The sequence below is a fragment of the Zonotrichia albicollis genome, chromosome 4 (assembly GCF_047830755.1).
Source record: "Zonotrichia albicollis isolate bZonAlb1 chromosome 4, bZonAlb1.hap1, whole genome shotgun sequence".
In the NCBI taxonomy this organism is placed as follows: Eukaryota; Metazoa; Chordata; class Aves; order Passeriformes; family Passerellidae; genus Zonotrichia; species Zonotrichia albicollis.
Genome location: NC_133822.1, coordinates 8,149,190 through 8,169,584, shown reverse-complemented (window position 1 = coordinate 8,169,584; position 20,395 = coordinate 8,149,190). Strand labels below are relative to the sequence as shown.

Here is a 20,395-nt window from a genome sequence, read left to right as displayed (position 1 = left end):
ACTGATGTATTTTAATAGTTATGTGTACTGGGCTTGGCTGTTCTAAGCCCACTTGTAGCTTCCAGGAGGCTTGTGCTGGCTACCATGCATTCTTACACCCACTCAATCCTTTCAAACCATTAGAGCATCGTGCTCTTGGTTAAGGTCATGAATAGGGTGTGGAACAGACTTTTTTAAAAATTTCTTACTCGACCTCACTTTTGGAAGATTGGTCATCAGTTTCACTGGTGTCCCCATTTCTGCTTTTTCCTTCAGGCCCTGTTTTCCCTCCTTTGTAGTGGTTTCTTTTTCCACGGAGTTGCAGTGCAGAGCCTCATACTAAAATTTATCTGTGCCAGCTGAGAGGGAATAAAACAGGTCTGGGCAGGGAAGGGTGTTCTTTGTGGACACAGTGCAGGCTGGAATGTGGATGTAGCTGTCTGAGCCAAAACTAACTCCTTGAGGTGAAGGTTTTATTTCTTTCCTGTGATTAAGCTGGGAGTGTGTGTGTTTGGAGTAGCAATAGGTTTAAGGAAATTATTTCTTTTTGTTTCCTTTTGTCTGTTTCTAGGAAATCTCCCTGTGTTAAGAAATCAAAACAGAGTTTTGAATTCTTGCCCTGAGCCATTTGTCACCAAAGAGAAGAAAAAAAAGCAATATTTGCTAGTTCTGATTTTTTTTTTCCCCTCCTAGGAAAAGGGTTTCTTCCTAGAAAATGAAAAGAACTTGAGTTGTTGAGTTGGCAGGTAATTGATACATATCTGCCCGGTCTGAAGAAGTACTTAACTTTTACAGAACTACCTACGAGTCTGTTTAGGAAGATGCCAAGCTGCAGTGAACTGTGTGGTTTTCATTATGTCAGTGTATTTAAACTTGTTGCAAATGGCCTTCTTTTATGGGTGGTTAGAATTCCTTTTAAGTTGTCATTCAGAAGGCCCTGGAGGGGAGTGGAGCTGTGACAGCTCAGCAGATCGTGCTGTGCCCTAACTCCGGGCAGGATGCTGCTGTGCCCTAAGGAGCTGCACATGGCACGGAGCAAAATCTGGCTCAGCATCCCTGCTGGGCTCCTTTGGCAGGATTTGGGGATTTACAGCACTGGAGTAACTGAGGCAGCATGAGAAACACTTTGCTTCTTGGTCTCATTTTGATGCTGTAGCTCCTGAATGCATAACTACCTGATTAATGCAGAGATTTTAATCTTCTGACCCCCTTGCAAACACTTACTAATTGCACTCATAGATTTTAAATTTGTAGAACTAGAAGGCATAATTATAATCCTGTAATTTGGTCTCTTCGTGCAGCTGAACACAAATCATTTACTAAATCACTGTCTTTACTCCCCTCACTTTAAATGAGTACTCTTTATTTTAGGAATTTGTTTTCTAGCCAAAAAACTCAGTCATCAACATTTCTCAAAGCATTGTCAGACTTGTTGCTTATACAATTATTAAGCTGTTATTAATCTTCACTTCTTAAAAACCACAGGAGCAGATCTGTTAAAACAGCCTCAATATGGGACACATTCTTCCATTTACAGATGTTCCTCTTCCATTTGCTTTTTAACTTCCTAATTTCTTTTTAACAAAGAAAACTTTGTTTGCTGTGCAGTTTGTTTGCTGTTGTTTGTCATGTTCACAGGGTTGCTAAGTAATCTGCCTCTTCTCTTGCTCCAAATTTTCTCCCATATATAAAAGGTAATTTTAACCTTTTTGGCTTGTATCTGATATAAACTCCTGTCTGGTTGGATATTTGCTAGGACCCTTCATCATCATCATCATCCTCATTATCATCACAGCATGCAGAAGAGGATTCCTGTTCCAGGAGAACGTCCTACACCCTTTGGTCCTGGGCATTGGTTACCTCACTGGGACACACATTAGTCTTTAATCTTTCTCTCTAGATCATGTGAAGAAAATACAGAACAAGTGGAAAAACAACCACTACCAACATGTGTCTCTCTTCCCTGGAGGAATCTTGCTGAACTAGATTTTAACAGCATTTGTTTGAGGTTCACCAGTCTCCTTTTAGGTATCTTAAGTCAGATGTTTGAAATGTTTGCAGTCTCCCAGTTGATAAGAGGCTGCTGGCTGCTCTGGATTTCCCCCTTTCCCTCAGAAATACCTGTTTAGTGTTAAGCCTTTTGTATTTGAAGAATCACTATTCTCTAATGCTGATGTTTGCAGAAATAGAATGTCTTAGACTGCTGAAATTGTAGGGGATTTGGTATGTTTGCTCTTTCAGTTCAGCGTTTTTGTATATAAACACGGATTTGGGTCAGTCTTCCCCCTTCTCCCTCCCGAGTTTTTCTGTCATGCTCCTGTTTGCAGGAAGTCCTTTACCACTGGGTGCCACTGTTTGATAGCTCTTAACATTTGCTTCAGTGAAGCCCTGAAGAAACTCTCCCCTTGCTCTTTGGACTCCTCATTTTAAATCAAGGCTCAGTTTTCATGCAGCATCCCATGTTTCAGTGTAGTAAAATTTGATTCAAACAAAATTGCCCTGATTTTTAATCTAATGGTCCACACTGATGGGTCTGCAGCACTGATGGTGCACTGTAGCTGCAGGGAGTATAAACTGATCTTATTTGCTTTTCTGCTCTTAAAATCTCTTTTAAAAATGTGTCATTCCACAATTGCATGTGTATCACTGTTGACCCATGTATAAGTAAATTGCTTCTTACCTTTGGGGATTAATCTAGTGGCAAACTGTGCTGCTGAGTGCCTTTCCTAAGAGGCATAATTTCAATTACCATCTCCTGAAAATCATGTTACTGTGCTATAATTACCTGTGTAGTGTTTTGGTTGAAGTTATGTGTATATTCAGTTGTGTGCCTTTGTCAGTCATGATTTATTCCTTGCAAAGGACTGACATAGATGAGAGGACAGCAGGGTGTGCATGACATGCTCTTGTTCTGCAGGGCAAAAGCTCTGTAGTCACTTAGGGCCTTTTGGAGGAGAGGTGTCCAAACCACTGGGTCTCCATCAGAATGGTTTTCCACACCCCCAGCCCTGTCTTGGGATTTAGATAATGACAGGATCCTGAGAAAAATGAGTATGGGGAATATAAAGTCCTTAAGAAATATGCAGGGAATTTAGGAAAGACAAGTGATGTAAGATGCACAGTGTGTGTTATCTGCTGTTCATCCCAGACTGAACCATGGTGTTACAGTGGGTGGATCACAGACCAGGATTCAGGGAAGATGAGTGCTGTTCAGTGTGCTGCTCTTCATCCTGTGTCTGTCTTTTCTACTGCCTGTATTACAAATTAGATTAAGTAGTTGGTTGCAGTGAAAGTCACCATCTGAGTTTTGCCTGTGTCTGACAAAAAGGGGACCTTTTGGAAGGTTTCCATCTTTTCCTCTCTCAGTATTCTTAAAGCACCTTGTGTGCAGACCTCTTCTTGCAGCAGGAGGGGAGAAACATGCTCTTTCTTTCTTTCTGTCTTCTGCCTCTCATTACACAGTGAAGTCCTGACACCTCTGCAGTGTTTTAACCAAACAGAAGAAAGAAATGCGACTATTTTAGAGCTGATCCTTTCAGCTGGTTTGAAAGCCAATGGCAGAGGCTTTCAAACCAGCTGAAAGGATCAGCTCTAAGTAGTTGTATTTCTTTCTTGCATTCTTCCTTGCAGATCTTGCAGCCTGAGGAAAACTTCTTTAGGATTAATACAAATTCTTCCCATTGGGGTTTTTAGTGGAAGGTGTGAGGCCGTTCTTAAGGCTGTTTGTGTCTTCTTGCGTCTCTTTCCCAAGTAAACTGTACGCCAATAGGAAGGAGATGGTTTGTCCTCACCAGCACTGCTCTCCAGGCCTTAGCCTCTCTGGGGGTCAAGGCTGTTCCCTCCACACCCGAGACCTGACTGAACTTCAAAGCCCTGGATCAGAGATTGCCTAGTGCTGTTTAAATTGAATAAGAGCTGTGAGCAGCTCTCTGCATTTGAGGGAATTGTAACACTGCCCCAGATCTTGCACTCTGCCTTCCTTTAGGTGTCCGTGCCAATGCAAACATCTTTAAAATGACCCTCTTTCTTCTGGTTTCTCATTTATTGGATGTTTTATCTGTGCTTTGCTGATGTTACTCTCAGCAGTACTTAAGGGAAGAAAATGAGTGTTAACTGGATTTCCTTCAGATTTTGAGTGGGTTAGGTCATTTTAATATCGTATAAAGTGACAACAGGAACAGCTTCAGGAGCCAGCCAGCTCTGCTTCTTTCCATATCCTTGACATCACTGAGATTGCTTTGGGCTGCCCTAATCAAGTGAGCCTTGTTCCTGAGAGAATTCTATGTGGTCTGCCAATCTTTTGGCAGCTGTGGAACTAATGAAGCCATGATACCTCATGTCAGGGGAGTGCTGTGAGTTAAACTGTCCTGGCATGGCATGGACAGAACTTTGTCAGCCTGGGGATGGGATGTGAGATTTTGAAATGCACAAGAAGCAGTGAGATTGGCCTTGCAGAAACACATGGTAATTTCTAAGATGCCTCCTCTCCTCTCCTCTCCTCTCCTCTCCTCTCCTCTCCTCTCCTCTCCTCTCCTCTCCTCTCCTCTCCTCTCCTCTCCTCTCCTCTCCTCTCCTCTCCTCTCCTCTCCTCTCCTCTCCTCTCCTCTCCTCTCCTCTCCTCTCCTCTCCTCTCCTCTCCTCTCCTCTCCTCTCCTCTCCTCTCCTCTCCTCTCCTCTCCTCTCCTCTCCTCTCCTCTCCTCTCCTCTCCTCTCCTCTCCTCTCCTCTCCTCTCCTCTCCTCTCCTCTCCTCTCCTCTCCTCTCCTCTCCTCTCCTCTCCTCTCCTCTCCTCTCCTCTCCTCTCCTCTCCTCTCCTCTCCTCTCCTCTCCTCTCCTCTCCTCTCCTCTCCTCTCCTCTCCTCTCCTCTCCTCTCCTCTCCTCTCCTCTCCTCTCCTCTCCTCTCCTCTCCTCTCCTCTCCTCTCCTCTCCTCTCCTCTCCTCTCCTCTCCTCTCCTCTCCTCTCCTCTCCTCTCCTCTCCTCTCCTCTCCTCTCCTCTCCTCTCCTCTCCTCTCCTCTCCTCTCCTCTCCTCTCCTCTCCTCTCCTCTCCTCTCCTCTCCTCTCCTCTCCTCTCCTCTCCTCTCCTCTCACCAGATGTCTGCTAAAGGATTTAAAACCTCCATGATGTTAATTTTGAAGAGCAGTAATGTAGGAAGTAACCTGGTAGCAAGATAGTTCTCAGTGGGCAATCTCAGGTTCATGCTGCCCTGAAAGTGTTTGATTCTGAGGCAGGTGAATACTCTTCAATACTCTTCAGATCTTCCACTGGGAGATGGCAGCCTTTTGAACAAAGAACAAGGGGCTGGGAGGAATTGCAGCCTCCAGGGCCTCTCTGGTCCTCCCCTCTCCCTCCTCAGGCAGTGTAGCTGTGTTTTGCCATGGCCCAAACTCCATCCTCCCTTTCAGCCACAAAAGACAGTATGAGCAAGAGTCAAATTCCTTTGTTGGTGTCTGGCTTGGGCATCTTGGCTGGGGAAAAGTATTTTGTATTCTGTTTTCAGGAACTCTTCCTTTGAACTAAAGGGTGAACTGTGGGAAATTATTAATGATATCTATAATCAAGGATTAATCAAGTAAATCTCTCTGGTTGAGTGCCTCTTACTGCACTGAGAGCATACAGATAAAGGAGATAGCAGTGGGGGCTTTCATGTGCAAACAGTGCTGAGGTGCTGCCTGCAAAGCACACCCTGCATTTAAGCAGCTCTTTTGCTTTCTACCCAAACTGGCTGATGCAAGGTGATGCTTGGTCATGTAACATCTGAGCAGAACATGCTGAAGAATTTTTATTTCAATTCCTCTTGAAATTGGAAGGGGAAGAGTAAAACAAGATTTTTTTTTTCCCTCAAAGAATGCCTTTGGGTTACTTGTAGCAAACTGCAAGTCTGCACAGTAGTTTAAAAAGCTAAAAATGTAAGTCTTAAAACAAAGTGTTTGATGGTTTACAGCACAGCCCAGAACAGATGTTAAAGCTTTTTCAAGACTAAAATCTTCAGGAGGTATTCAGTGTTTGAGCTAGTGCTCCTGTGGAAGATATTAGTTCAAGAATTTATGAAGGTAAAAAGGAAATCACGTGAATTTAGGCTTAATGTAACTTTTGGATCTAGTATAGTTTATTATTTTCATGTCTGTTGGTATTTTTAGGCATTTATTTATCTGCTTTTTAAGGGGCCTCTACCTCTGCTTTCACAGCTGGAAATAATTGTGGGAATCATTTTAAGGGTGAAAATGCCATATATATGTGTAATAATATAAATATATGCTGTCTCACAGGAATTTTTATATTCAGATTCCATATGTAGAAGGTGATTTCTTGTATAAAAAATATCAGATAGAAAATAAATGCAATTCCCTGAATGCCATAATAACCATGAGAGGCTTGGGGTTTTTTTTTTTTTTTTTTTTTTTTTTGTTTTTTTTTTTTTTTGTTTTTTTGTTTTTTTTTTTTTTTTTGGTTTTTTGTGAATTTCTTTCTTCTGTGGAAGCCATGGGAGCCCTGTTGTAGCAAAAACTGGCAGCTGTTGAATCCTTAACCTGGCATTGTTAAGAAATCTGTTAAAAATAATGGTATCTGTGTGTAGTTCTCTCTGTACACGTTTCCAGTGTTACTGCCATTAAGGGACCTTTGCTGGAAAAAGCCCTCTGTAGATAGAATAAAAAGTAATATTGGAAGCAAAGGTATCTGCTGGACATGTTCCCCCAGATGTGACTCACATTTCTGGCATGCTCTGGTTTGGTTGTATCTCTTCAGCAGGACCAAGTTTTGAAGGGTCTTTTCTGTTTTCCCTGAAATCACTTGTGCTCCAAGGAAATCAAAATGAGAGTTGCAAGTATGTGTCCACTTGGTCTTGGCTCTTCAAGGCTGAGATACTTGTTGATTACTCCAAGAGCATCTTTTTGTCTGGAAACATTAAACTTCTGTCTGGGACAATACTTGAAGCAGTTTTTCTACAGAGGCATTTTCCTTGTCCAGTGGGATGTTGAAATTGCCTTGCAGTTGTCTGAGGAGTTAAAATTCCACTTCCATGCAGGATCCTCAGTTTATTCTTTCTCTCTGTGGATCAAAATCCACATACACCAAAGAAGTGGTGGACAAAGGCTGTGTTGGTTACTCAGGCACAACAAATTAAGGTAGATAAATGCTTTTGTGCTGCTTGTGCAGTAACAGCTAATTCAGCACATGCACTGGGAAAGCACCTGCCAAATTAGTGGGTGTATTAAACTTGAGCCAAGCTCAGCTAAAACATCCCCTGAATCCAAATCTCCTTTATTTGGAGTGAGGTATCAAGGAAACACAGCCATGGATTGTGCATTCTCAGTCGATCGTGGAGCGGCAGATGGTTAAAAGGAGCCTCTCTGATGCTCTTCAGGCAGCATATTCCTGCTGAGTGATTATTTGGATTATTAATGTCCCACTGTAGCACCTAGTGATGATCTGAAAGCAGCTTTATGGGCTGTGACTTTTGTGGTGATGAGCACTAGAGACTCATGGAATTAATAATGATTTAATTGTTATTGCTTGAACATTGATTAAACTTGTTTAAGGACTTTTAAGGGATTCTGCCATTGAGCTTGACTGGTTTATTGGTGTGAGGCTGAACCTCAGAATGAAACTCTGGGGATAAACTGCTCTGTTCCTGTCTGCTCTTGGAGTGGTGAATCCTTTGTGCCTCAGTTTCCTTTTTATGTGCAACTTGCCTGTGCTTTGTTAATGCTAGCTTTGACAGGGTGTGGGTAGACATCACCTTATCTTAATTGTATTGTTTGCATGTAATATTACACAGTGACTGTGCAGCCTTTGTCAGTGGCCACCAGCCAGGCTGAGGCTGGCCAGGGGTGTGAGAGAATTCACTGAGTGGAACTGGGTGCCCTGTGTTGCTGGCTCTATTTGGAACTCCTAGCTGAAGTCATTTGCAGCTTAATCACACAGGGAAAAACTCTTCTCTTCCCAGGAGAGTTTTTATTCATTCATGTTTGCTGCTAGTAAAGTTCATGTTACAGTGGGAAACCACGATTCCTGACCTCTGAGTTGAATACATGTTTTAAAAATAGTGATGGGACAGAAGAAAGAAGAATAAATAAACTTTCCTTTAAGGGCTTGCTCAAACCAAATCGATGTGCTGCAAATTACAGCACCACACTTTGAGAAATGATTGAATCAAATTGTTTTTCTGGGGCTTGTGTCAAGAAAATTGTACATTGTTTATGGCAGTTGTAGAGTAATTCTGTGTTTTTCATCTCCACCTAAGAAAACAAGAATTATTTTGAAGAAGCAGCAGGTTATTTTTGGATTTACTTTAAAAGAGAGCTGTTGATGATAAATAGCTTCCACAAGACTCACAGGTCCATCAGTGCAACAGAACTGATAGAGGAGTAAAGCAAAACAAATATTTACAGAGAAGGTTTATTTTGGGTGGAGGTTGGGTATGTAATATTTGAGTTATTTTAGATGTGATAAGCTTGATGTGAACACTGAGGAAGAATGAAATGTCCTTAAGAATGACCATTATGTGAGAAAAGAACTGCAGCTGGTTTACTCACTGTCTGTGCTAAAGAAAATAGACCTCTACAAATGTTAACAGCCTGATGCTGTGTGGTGTTGAGGGGTTTTGGGGGGTTGTTTTTGGTTTTTATTTGGCATGCTATGGAGCAGTGAGAGATCTGAGATGTGATTTTTGCCAAGGGCCCCCAAGATGAGCTGTGGTGGAGGCTGAGGGAGCTGGGCTGGCCCAGCCAGAGCAGAGGTTTGGCAGGACCAGCAGCAGCCCCTGTGCCTTTCCAAGCAGAGTGGCCCAGGCTCCTCACCAGGGTGCATGGCTGGGGCATGAGAGGCTGCAGGCTGGAGCTGAAACGAGGTTCAGCTGTAGGTGTGGGAGGGGCCATCCCTCACATCCACAGAGGCTGTGCAGCCTTGGGGATCTTCAGGGTCCTACTGGGAAATGTCCTGAGCAAGCTGCTCTGATCTCATAGCTGTTCCTGCTCTCACGGGGAGGCTGAATTAGAACTCTTCCAAGCTTCTTGTGGCCCATTTTCCAGTGATCCTGTGTGTTTGCCATGTGTGGTGATAGCTGGGTGCTTGATTTGAAGCAAGGATTCTGAAGGGGTGACAGGAGAGGTTTTCTTATTGCATGATCAGTGTCACTAACAGGTTTCTGCCATGTACAGCAATACATTTCCATAGCTTTGAACTGTGCACAACTTTTATAGTAGTTTCAGAGGTCCCTGTGAGACCTGACACCCCCACAGAATTCAGAAATTCTTTATATGAACTTGCCTTGAAGAACCCATGAAGGAGCCACCCTGAGAGCAGCTCACGCTGGTGAGCTGTTCCTCATTGAAGTTGCTCCACAGAAATTTGGTGTGGGAGATTTAACACCACTAACACACAGTTACATCATCCATTCCAAAAAAGAAGCTGAAAGAGCTTTGCCAGGTCTGCTGGACACATTCAAATCTGGAATGACCTTCTTGCATCTGCTGAGAACTTCCACGTTGTTTTGCTTCCTCACCTGCAAGCAACTGCAGCTGGGTGATGGTGGTACTGTCCAGTTTTAATCTGCTGAAGTATTAAGTGAAAATCTTTCTGCCATATCAAGTGGATTTGGTCAGACCTGAGCAGCAGTATGAGATTCCTACTGAAAGAAAATAGTTCAGGGATTAAACTGCAGCTGAACATAGGTTTTGTAGCCCATGGGGTGAGACAGGGAGGGAAGATCTGGTAACAATGGGATGTGAATTAAAGCCCATATTCAGCTTTTGCTGGAAAGAACACAGCAAATCCCAGTGATTCTCTGGTTTGTCCCATAGCCCTGTGGGTACAGTGTGCAGCATTCAGCTGTTCTGCCAGTCAGGAGAATGGAAGGCTCTTGCCTTTTCTTTCCTGTCCCATTGATGCATCTCTGTAAACCCACATGCTGTGAGATTATTTTTGAGGGGCCAACATTTCATCAAACTGACAATTGCAAATTCTGCGTACAGATTTTCACAACAGTGAAGAGAGACAGAATTTCCCTGAACATGTTTTGGATGCTGGTTATCTTGTGAATGGTGCTTTTTAATGGAAAGGGGTATCAAAGGTCACATAGGAATTATTTGAAAACCATCATTTACTTGTCAGCTATTGATTAAAAACATTGTGATTTGATGAGTAGATAAGTTTTCTATAATATGATAGGAAAGTGCCAGTTTTCCAAATTAAATAAATCATAATTCATTGTCTTCAGGTCCGTGAATTTTTGTGGGTTTTCACAGAATACAGCCTTTAAAGATCAGCCTCACCTAACTTTTTTCTCCTCAGCTTTGCCACTCAGAAGTCAGTCCCCCATCACAAAAATTGCAGATCTGGCCATTTCCACATGGAAGCTTTGCTCGATACAGTTCAGGGCTTGCTTATCCACAGAGGCATTTTCCCCACAGCTGACACGACACTGACAGCACAAAATGAGACTTTGCTTTTGATACACATTCACAGCATTTAATATAGACAGCATTTAAAATGTCTTCAGGGTCTCAGTACTACTGATCGAAAAATGTTTCATCTGAATAGGCTTATTAAAATCAATAAGGGTCTTCACACACTTAAACTAAATTGTCAAGTTCTTCCCAAAAAGGGAGAAACTCATCTCCAGGTCACTGGATGAAGGCTGTTGGAGATGCCATTGTTATAAAATTGCTGCCTATTTAAAAAATGCTACTGATGTTTTCTCTGAGAGCCTTTACTTTCTACAGACAAAACTAACCCAGCAAAAGCATGGCTGCTGCCAGTGTAATAGGCTGCCTTTGTTGTTTAGGACATCTTTAAAAGGCCTTTCAGTGTAGATTCACTACAGTTTTTCCCATTTTACAGATACTGTGAACAAGGACACTGAACCCAAAGATCCATTTCCCATTCCAAGAAAGATTATGGCTGAACCAGACTACATAGATGATGACAATCCTGAATTAATTAGACCTCAGAAATTAATTAATCCTGTGAAGTCATCCCGGAATCATCAAGATCTCCATAGAGAGCTGCTTATGAATCAGAAAAGGTAAGAGTCTAAAAATCACTTGTGCCACTCTCCCACCCCAACACACAACTGGAGTTTTAGTTTCATCAAAATGATGTTGTCCCCAAAACCCAGCAGGCACTTTTTGTTGGTTCAGGTCTTGTAAACTGAAAGACTCTGATTCTTAACCATGGCATTTATTTCTGTTTGAGTTTCAGTGCAAAGGCTTTCCTTAGAAGGCTTCTCATTTTGTTTTTCTAAATATTCAGAGGGTCAGTTTTGAGAGGGAGCAGTTCAGTTCTCCTCTATTACATTTCATATGAGTTACTTGGCCACTGTAATTTATCTTGTAATCTTAATGTTATCAAATATTTAACAAAATTTTGCTATTAACAGTGGGATGATGAAATCTGTGAGCTTTCACCAGTGCACTGAGTTTGTGAGGCCATTTCTCTTAAATCAGAGAAATCATGTACTCTATTTTACATTCAACTGTTCTCTACTTATTTGATCTGTCTCACAATGCAGTGTGATAGTCTGGGGCCTGCTCTGCTGCTGCACAAGTGTTTCTTTGTATATTTTGCAAATGCTGCCTCCCTTCTCTGGGATGGGATGCACAGCTGTTGCTCTGTATATTGATTTTAGAGATTTAAACAACCATGTCTTCATTTCATCAACTTCAGAGACACAAGCACCTGGCCCAGAAATAGCTGAAGTTCTGTTAATAAATCTCTTCAGCAACAGAGAAGTCACTTAGAAAGCACATTAAGAAAATAGCCACCAGACCACCTGGTGGAGGAAAAGGCAGAAAATCTGTTGATGCTGCTTTGTTTGAACCAGCAGAAACCAACTATGATATCAATTGGTGATTTGTTGCATTGAAGACACCCAAAATGGATTTTTCAAAGGCAGAGTGTGGGGATCTATAAAATAGACGTATTTCAGAGTGCATTTGAGCAGAAAGCTGGTGGTAGCAGCCAATCTGACTTTTTGAGATCTAGGACTTTGATAAAGAAGAGTAAAAAGGCATGAATTTGGCTACTCCAGCAGAGGTGGATTTGTGTATTTGGCAGGAAGAGTCACATTATGGCAGTTTTTCTCTCTCTTTTTTTTTAATCCTTTAGCATTGTAGTATTTGAGAGGAGAAGGGGTCTTTTTATATGTAGTAGCAAAATCCTCACAAATGCTGGGCTTAGAGACTTAATTCTAAATGAATTGCATACACAATGTAGCATTTCTTTAGTGATGAAGAAGGAGAGATATTTTACAGAATGCCAACTGAATTGGAAGAAACTGGCCTAAATAGGTGTTTGTCCTATTTTTTGTTAATGGGATTAAACATCAAAGTCAGTTCCTGGCACCAAGAAGTTTATAGTCATTGAAAGAAAAATAGTTGAAGTTTCCTGATGATCTTAATCTAGAGGATGTGAAGGCTGCAATAAATTAAGACTATTTTTTTTTCTTTTAAGTTTATGAAAGCATAAAGCACTTTAAAATAGTATGGAGTTCTTTTCTTCTAGGAAAATATCCTATTACACAGAAAAGTTGTGCAGACCTCAATACCCTCTCTTCTCTTATTGTAATTTTGATTAGCTGCAGCTGGTAATTTTAGATTCTTATTTATTGCTGCAGAAATAAATACTTTGAGGATTTTCACCAGCAGAAAAATTGGTATCCTTTAGAGGAGGGTTAGTCTTCTGTGCTTTGCATCACTGTAGGAGCTCTGATAGGAGGCTTTTCAGTAATGTAGATATTAAGCTCTGTTCTTCTTTGTTACAGCAAATTTTCAGGTGTAAGGAGGACTTTCAGTGCTCTTATAGAATTCTGCTTAACATGCTGCTTATTTCGTTGCAAAGACTCAGTGCAGACATCAGCAGCTTCACTTTTTGGACTCATCAGCTCTGAACAGCCAGAAATGGATGTTGGAAGATGTTAGTACTGGCCCAGTCATTCTCCACTGTGAGGAGTGTCTGTCTCAGGTCTAGAAGTGGTGTAGTTTTCTACTTGCAGAAAGGGTAATTGTTTAAGGGAGGGGAAAAAAAAGGGATTCAGGTGGTGCTACCTCAAGGCACTGATCACTTAAATTGTTTTTCCTTATTAGGAGTCAACCTCAGCTCTGCAGAATATTGGTGCTGTCCCTTCCAGAGGTTTTAGCCCTGTCAGCTCTCACTTGTGTTGTAACACACTTTGCTTGCTCTGTATCAAACCTTAGGATTTGTGATTTAACCAGAACAGTCACCAGGAGGGGATACCAGACCCCAGTTAGGCCAGTACCCACCAGTTTGTTGCTTTTCCTTTTTACCTAACAGTGGAAACAGGATTGAGTTTATAGTTCTGTTACAGACCTGCCACCCCCACCTGGTTGGACTGAGGGGTTTATTCACTTGTAGCTTCTGTGGGTTCCCTTTGTTACAGCACATCTGAACCAGTCAGTGCCTCTGCTTTGTTATGGTGCATCCTCAGTGAGAAAAGCAGCAGCAGTGATGTTACTTAGCAGCTGCTCCCTGGTTTGTGGCTGTTTTGACTCCTGATTGCCAGTGTGGAAGCTTCCACTGACTCTGCTCTCACCAATCCAGTAGCAGTAGTAGTAGTAGTGGTAGTAGTAAAAAAATTACTCCAGTTTTTCCTGCCTGACTTCAGTTTTATGTGCTAAAATGTAATTAAAATAGCATGAAACATAAAATATGAACACAGTCTTGTAGCTTCTGTTGCACTCAGGCCATGAGATCTATTATGAGAAATAGGGAACAGCATTTGGTGTTGCTAAATATTTGATTTTGCTGTCAGGGTATCTACAGGGATAGAGTGTTGCATAATATATGGAGTCATTCCTAGATGCCACCATAAAATGGCATTTTAATGTTTTATTGGACATGCTGTCAGATATGCATATTAATGAATAATTAAGAAACCACAGATGTATAGCAAGTAGGAAGGGTAAAAATACTCTTCCTGAAAGCTTATTCAGGTTATTGAATTTCTTAAAGTTGAAATAAAAAATGGTTGATGTTAAACTTAACGCTAGATGCTTTCACATAATTGTCTTCCCGGAAAAGACAACAATAACAAATTTCAGATCTCCCTGCTCTGCTGTAAGTGATGCTAATACCTGAATAACAGGGAGAGCTTTGAATCTTATAACAAATTTTGAAACCATCACAGCGTAACAGAGATAAAAGAAACAGCTGAAGTCACAAAAATAAGTAGGAGTGAGTATCCATGTGTGTGCCTGTATAAATAATGTCATGCATCTTCCCAAGAAGGGAGCTTTCTCATTCCAGAGTAGCTGGCTTGGAAAGCAATTTGTGCTGAACAGGCTCAAAACATTCAGTTCATGTAGCACCTAAAGGCTTCTCAGAGGGGGAATCCTCCAGGCTTTGTCTGGTCTCCAAGGTGATGGCAACTTTTTTATTCTGGATTTTTGTTGTCTTAGGCTCTCTGTGATGTAGCCTGGGAGCTCTGACTGGAAATAGCTTCACAACCAGGCATGGGTAAAGCTGTCACATTTTCAAGGCAAGGAGAGAATCCATGATTTCCAGGAGCAGTGTGACAGATTGCTTTTTAGTTTTGTCCATGCAGATTTCTGTGGGCAGAATAGCCTGCACAGGGCTGTCTGAACCCAGTCCTTCAGAATTATCAGGCACCAAGCAAATTCTTCTTGTCCAAAATTTGTTTCTAGTTCTGATAATGTCTTCATTTGTGATAGTTCTTTCAGTCCATTCTTCTGGAATCAAGATAATACACTGAAGGCTAAAGATGAAAGTTAATGAAGTATACAGGAGAAATACTACCATGCACATTAAAGGGAAATATCTTAAAGGCTTAAATTCTAGCTTAGGGTACTGGTTAGAAATCAGGCAAATGTCTGCATGGTTTTTTTCATTTATTTATTTATATCCCAATGTATCTAAATAGGCAACTACTTGATTTTAATAAAGCTGCCTGCAATTCTGTGTGAATTCCAGCTAATTGAAATGGATCTCTCTTTTCTCCCCCCTCATGTAACTTGCAGGGGTCTTGCACCTCAGAACAAACCAGAGCTGCAGAAGGTGATGGAGAAAAGGAAACGAGATCAGGTTATTAAACAACAGAAAGAAGAGGAAGCACAGAAGAAGAAGTCAGACCTGGAAATAGAACTACTGAAACGGCAGCAGAAACTGGAGCAGGTAAGATGGGGAATAACAGACATTTACACATCTCCATCTGAGCTACTCACCTGAGGCTCCCTTTCTAGACAGAAAAGAAGCAGCGGCCAATTTTTGGCATATTTCCCTTAGTTAAATTCAGATATCTCTTAGGATAAGTCAAATCACGCTCTTTAATTACCTGTTGTCACTTACTGTACAGGAACTGCTTATGGGGTCTGCCTTTGGTCAAATTAGTCCTTCTCCAGGCAACAGGAATGTGTGTGGAGCACTGATGAAACTGTGGTGTTTTACTCAATTTTTGTAGTCTAACTATGATCCACTAAGAATGGCTATTAGGCTGTAGTACATCAAAATTACATTAATTAATTAAAACCAACTGATTCTCCTGAGTTATGTAAGAAACTAGGATAATTTTTAAAAGATCTTTTGTTGTTGTAAAATGTGTGAGCCCATTGATGTTTTCAAGTGAAAGAAAAAGTCCTCAGACCCTGTGCATGGAGATGATGTGGAGTTGGAGTTCCTTGTGGTGAAGCTTTTTGCCAGGCACCAGCCAAAATCTCTGTGCCTCTGGCTGCCCTTCATGTGCCTGGGAGGAAATATCTCTGCAGTGAAACAGCTCATCAGAGAAGTCACTGTGCATCGAGCAATTTTAAAATAAATTAATGCTATAAATAAATGCTTTAAAACAGTACCTCCTGTGTTTCTCAAAAGAAATCAATTAAGCCAAATAATTGCTGTTAAAAATTACGTGTAATCCAATCATTATAGGTTTTAGGGTTTTATTATAGGTTGAGGGTGTTTTGTTTAATTAGGTTTAGAAATATTTTTGGAGAAAGCTATTGTATTTTTAAGTGTATCATCTTGTCATTTTTCTTATTTCTCTTAAGGGCCCAGCTTGAGGGAAGATTTGATTTGAAACTGAGCCATCCAACATAGATTATGTAGATCAGAAAATTCTGTTAGAAGAGGAAAAGCCTGCCCATGCAAACAGTGCTGTGACTTTGTAAACATTACAGGAATGGCATTAATTGACAACATGACTCCTGGAGGGACATTGTTCTGATTTATAGAAACAAGGCATGTCCCTTGTCTGTGAGCCAGAGACAAAGCAGAGATTATTAAGGTGTGCTGTACGTGGTCCCCATTAATAAGGGAGACCTTGGTCTGATGAAAAAGGGAAAAAAAAGCTCATTTCAGGCACTTTTGTTTGTTTTCTAAAGGGTTTTTTCCTCCCTTTCTGCCAACTGATCTGCCTTCCCAAGAGATGGGTAAGCAATCCATATTCTGTGGGCACTGCAGAGCCTTGCCACACAGAGCATTTCCATTCCTCACATGGAAATTTCAAGTGTCTGCATGGGCAGGAGCTCCAGCTTGGTTAAAAAGTCAGTGAATGGCCTCTCAAAAATGAATGGCTTAGGGCCAACAAAGATTTTTGGATTTTTATTGCTTTTTGTGATAGACAAACCAGATACTCTTAAAGAGGCTCGAGTTAGATACAGAACTTCATAGCTAAACTTTCAGAAATCAGTTCTGCAGGTGTGCTCAGTAGTAGCTGTTCACGTGTTCTCCCACGAGGCACATTCTTCCTTGTTCTGTGGTAAAAGCCAGAGAAGGAAATTACTGTTGTTTCTTTAATGAAGATGTCCAAGAATTTCTTAAAAAATGCTTCATCTTGTTCTTGTACTGAGCTTGCAGAGTTTTTGTCTGTCTGGCAAAGGTGGACATCTGGAACAAGCTAGAGCCAAGGATTTGAAAAGATTTATTGTTTATGAGAACAGATACTCCCAAAGAAAAGCAATTTTATCTTTTCCATGAGACAAAGAAAGGAAGCAATTTAAAGAGTTTGGCATGGCCAGTTATTGAAACCTTTCGTTTTTTGTCTTGTATTTCAATGATGTGTTTTCTGAACTTTTTTTTTTTAACATGTGATTCCCTTTTAAGCTGGAACTGGAGAAGCAGAAGATACAGGAAGAGCAGGAAAATGCTCCTGAATTTGTCAAAGTCAAGGGCAACTTGAGGAGGACGGTCCAGGAAGCAACAGAAGCACCAGACTCCTAGAGCCAGAGCCTTCTTAGACTTCCAGCTTTCCTGCAGAGAGAGGCTTTTGCAAGTTGTCTCACATTTGCCCCTCAAGAGGCAAAATAACAGCATCAGCTGACACTTACTGAAGATGAGATTTTTAATTCCTGGGACGTGTGGATTAAAAAGACAATATCGTAAACAGATCGATTGCCAAATACAGTCCTGAGATCAATGGATAAGGAGTGTCTTTGTCAGTTCAGTGTCATGGACCAGGCTGACATGCTTTCTCAGAGATTTTAACCAGGGATATAGAGAAACTCCTTCAGTGTTGCACTGCTTTAACTCTTGTGATCCTCGTTTAGTGGAGATACACAGATTATATTTTGCTTTAAAACAGAAAAAAAATCCTCCTGTTATATCAAGCTTTGCTAAGCAGGTAGATGTCCTCCATCTAGACCTACAGCTTGTGTATATCCCACAATAATGTGTGTTTAGTTGGAATTTTTATTAAATCTAGGAGACTATGAGGTGTGCTGATTACTGCTGCCCATCCCCACTAGGATAGGTAGGTGTGGGCAAGATAAGAATGCTTAAAATTCACCAGCAGTGAAAAGTTAAGCAGCCTTAAAGCCCATTTCTTGCTGTTTGGCATGTAGAATTTGGGCTATGAAAGAATGAAAATCTGATGATCCTTTCACAGGGAGACTCCAGAGACTGATTTGTCTCTGTCTGGAAAGTTACACTGTTGTGTACAGGTCTGTGAAGTGCTACCTGTGAATTTACCTCTCAAAGCAAAATTATCTGTCTTCTACTTCTCATGTTTTGAAATCCTGCTTACTTTGGTGTTGTGGCCTTTCTCCTCCAAGGACATGCTGAACAGAGTACAGTGTTAACACATCACTTGGTAGTGTTTGAACTCATTTGCTGGAACTGACCTACCATCAGTTCCTACTCTGCTTGCAGACACATTGCTGTTTCTGCAGTAGAGAAGTGTTTAAACCAGACCAAACCAATTACTGAAATCTACTGAAATGGATTTTTTTACCCTAAAGTGAGGCATAAAATGAAATTCATTTTTTCCCATCCTTCATTCAGCCTCAAGAAAGAAGTTTGTTACCACTGAGACTTTGGGTCCAATTCTGTCATCTTCTGCCTTTCCACAAGTTGTCCTGTGACTTGCCATTACATAAAATATTGCTCAGCTTGCACAGGGATGACAGAATCTGATCCTTCATGCTTATGACTACTAGTTACCCAGAAAAGCCTGGGATGAGGAGTGGGGAACAGATTGTTCATGTAGGATTATAGAATTGGATTCTTACCTGGTGTGATTGGGTGCAGATGTATCTTCACAATGTGGGGACAAACCCTGATCTTCCTTGGTCAGAGCAGTCCTAGCTCTCACTGAAACTGTGTTCATACATACCTGCTGAGGATCTAATCCCTAGCCTTTGCCTTAGGATGCTAAACACAACAATTTCTACTTTGTAATAACATTGGACATAACTGTTTGAGAACACTTTTTATTAATATCAGCAGTGGCATGTTTGTATTGTAAAGGTGTGGTGGAGGGTTGTTTGCTTGGTTTTTTATAGTTCCTTTTGCCTTTCCTATAAGTATTGGACATTTTAAATACAATTTCAGATTAGCACTGGGGACAATACACTCACAATTAGAAATGTTTCCTAGATACAGACTTTAATTTGTTAAGATACAGGCATTTTTTGTGAGGACATAATCAGATTGAGGGTAAATTGAATTGTGATAAGCATATTGCCATTGATTTAGACTTGCAGTGTGACTCACGTCTAGAGGATTAAACGTGAAGATGGTCTAAGACTGTTCAGGTTATGGACATACAAAAGACAAAGGCCAAATGTAAGACTGTTCCATGTATTATCTCAACAAAGGAGCACCCTGAATGCTGAAGGTACTTCCCTCTCTTCTTCCTTTCTCCTGGCAAGAGAGGATCTTTTCTGGCAATACATCATTCCAATGCTTGCACTGATTCTGTGTTGAGACATGCACTATGTCTGACACTTCCACACCCCACTCATGCTTCATCTTAGCTGTTCCCAGCCTACCAACCATCCTGCCTCTTGGTTCCAGCTCCACATTAACCTTCTGCTCAGTATGGAGAAGTCTAGAAGTGTGTGAGGAGACCTTCCTCTGGTTTGAGCAGACCATTTGGTGTTAGCCATTTCCCCTTGGTGATCATGGCAATCCTCCCACACATTCAATGAATTCAGTGAAATGGAATCAGTGGCACTGGGAGTGGTGGGGGACAGGGACCCCCTGTGTGGCTTCAGTGGCCGTGCTGGATCTGGCCCTCAAGGCTAAGGGCAGCCTGCTTTCTCCCCAGGTTAGCCTGTGATTCAGGGTAGAGTTTCTCTTTCTGAAGCACAGGAGGCCAGAAAACTCCCTTGTACATACAGCATGAAGTGGTTTTATTTTTGTTTTTCATTGGAATTAACTCTCTGTGTGAACAGAACATCAACGTGTGTGTTAGAACATCTTTGAGTCCTGCTAATCCTAGGAACCCCAGCCACCTTCATATCAATTTTGACAGGAAAAAGCTTGATTTGAAGTCAGGATTGAGCAACCCTTCAATGGGTGGCCAGTTAGTCACACCACAAGTGTCCTGTGCAGCTACTCAAGTAAGAAACTCCTTGCAGTAAGCATAAGCAACTCCTGCTCTGCCCTTCAGCTCTGTGGGTTTTGAAGCAATTCTGCGAATCCTTCAGTGATCTGAAAATTGCTCACTTACCACTTTGTACTTTTTTAAAAACTCTTGCTTTTTGATAGTATAGTAGTAAATTTTTTAGCATTTTTGTGGCTTTAACATTCTGTTAATATCTGCACTTGTTTGAGTGTACATATATAAATATATATAAATATAAAAAGGGAGCCTTAATGGATTTGTTTTCATAATTTAATATTTTTTGTATTTGCTCTTGTATAATTGTTTTTAACTAAAGGTATTACAAGAATGAGGATGGAATACTTAGAACCAAAGCTATGCTTAATAAAATCTACTACATGCTTGGTGTATGTGGTGGTGTCTGTCATATCCTGCCAAAAACAAAACTTTGGGGGCTGCACTGAGATATCCAGATTGTTTCACATTCTTCAGTGTGGGGGGAAGTGTCAATATCATAATGACTCTTGGTTCCTTAAACCCTGCAAACCCTGTTTGTATGTGAAAAAGTTGACAGAAGGAGTTTGCTGTGTCTCTGAACAGTATTATCCTTCAAATAAATTA

The 20,395-nt window shown here is 41.2% G+C and overlaps 1 protein-coding gene across 3 annotated transcripts in view; it reads left to right on the top strand.

Moving 5' to 3' along the window:
- The window catches only part of FAM107B (family with sequence similarity 107 member B), a 129,685-nt gene extending 109,501 nt beyond the window's left edge, over positions 1-20,184 (top strand). For all 3 annotated transcript variants that reach the window (XM_014268653.3, XM_074538754.1, XM_074538753.1), the window contains 3 exons: positions 10,822-11,005; positions 14,976-15,129; positions 17,053-20,184. In XM_014268653.3, the coding sequence (XP_014124128.3) occupies positions 10,822-11,005; positions 14,976-15,129; positions 17,053-17,169 (455 nt within the window). In that variant the 3' untranslated portion in view covers positions 17,170-20,184. The remainder of the gene's footprint in view (positions 1-10,821; positions 11,006-14,975; positions 15,130-17,052) is intronic.
- Positions 20,185-20,395: the final 211 nt, after the last annotated feature.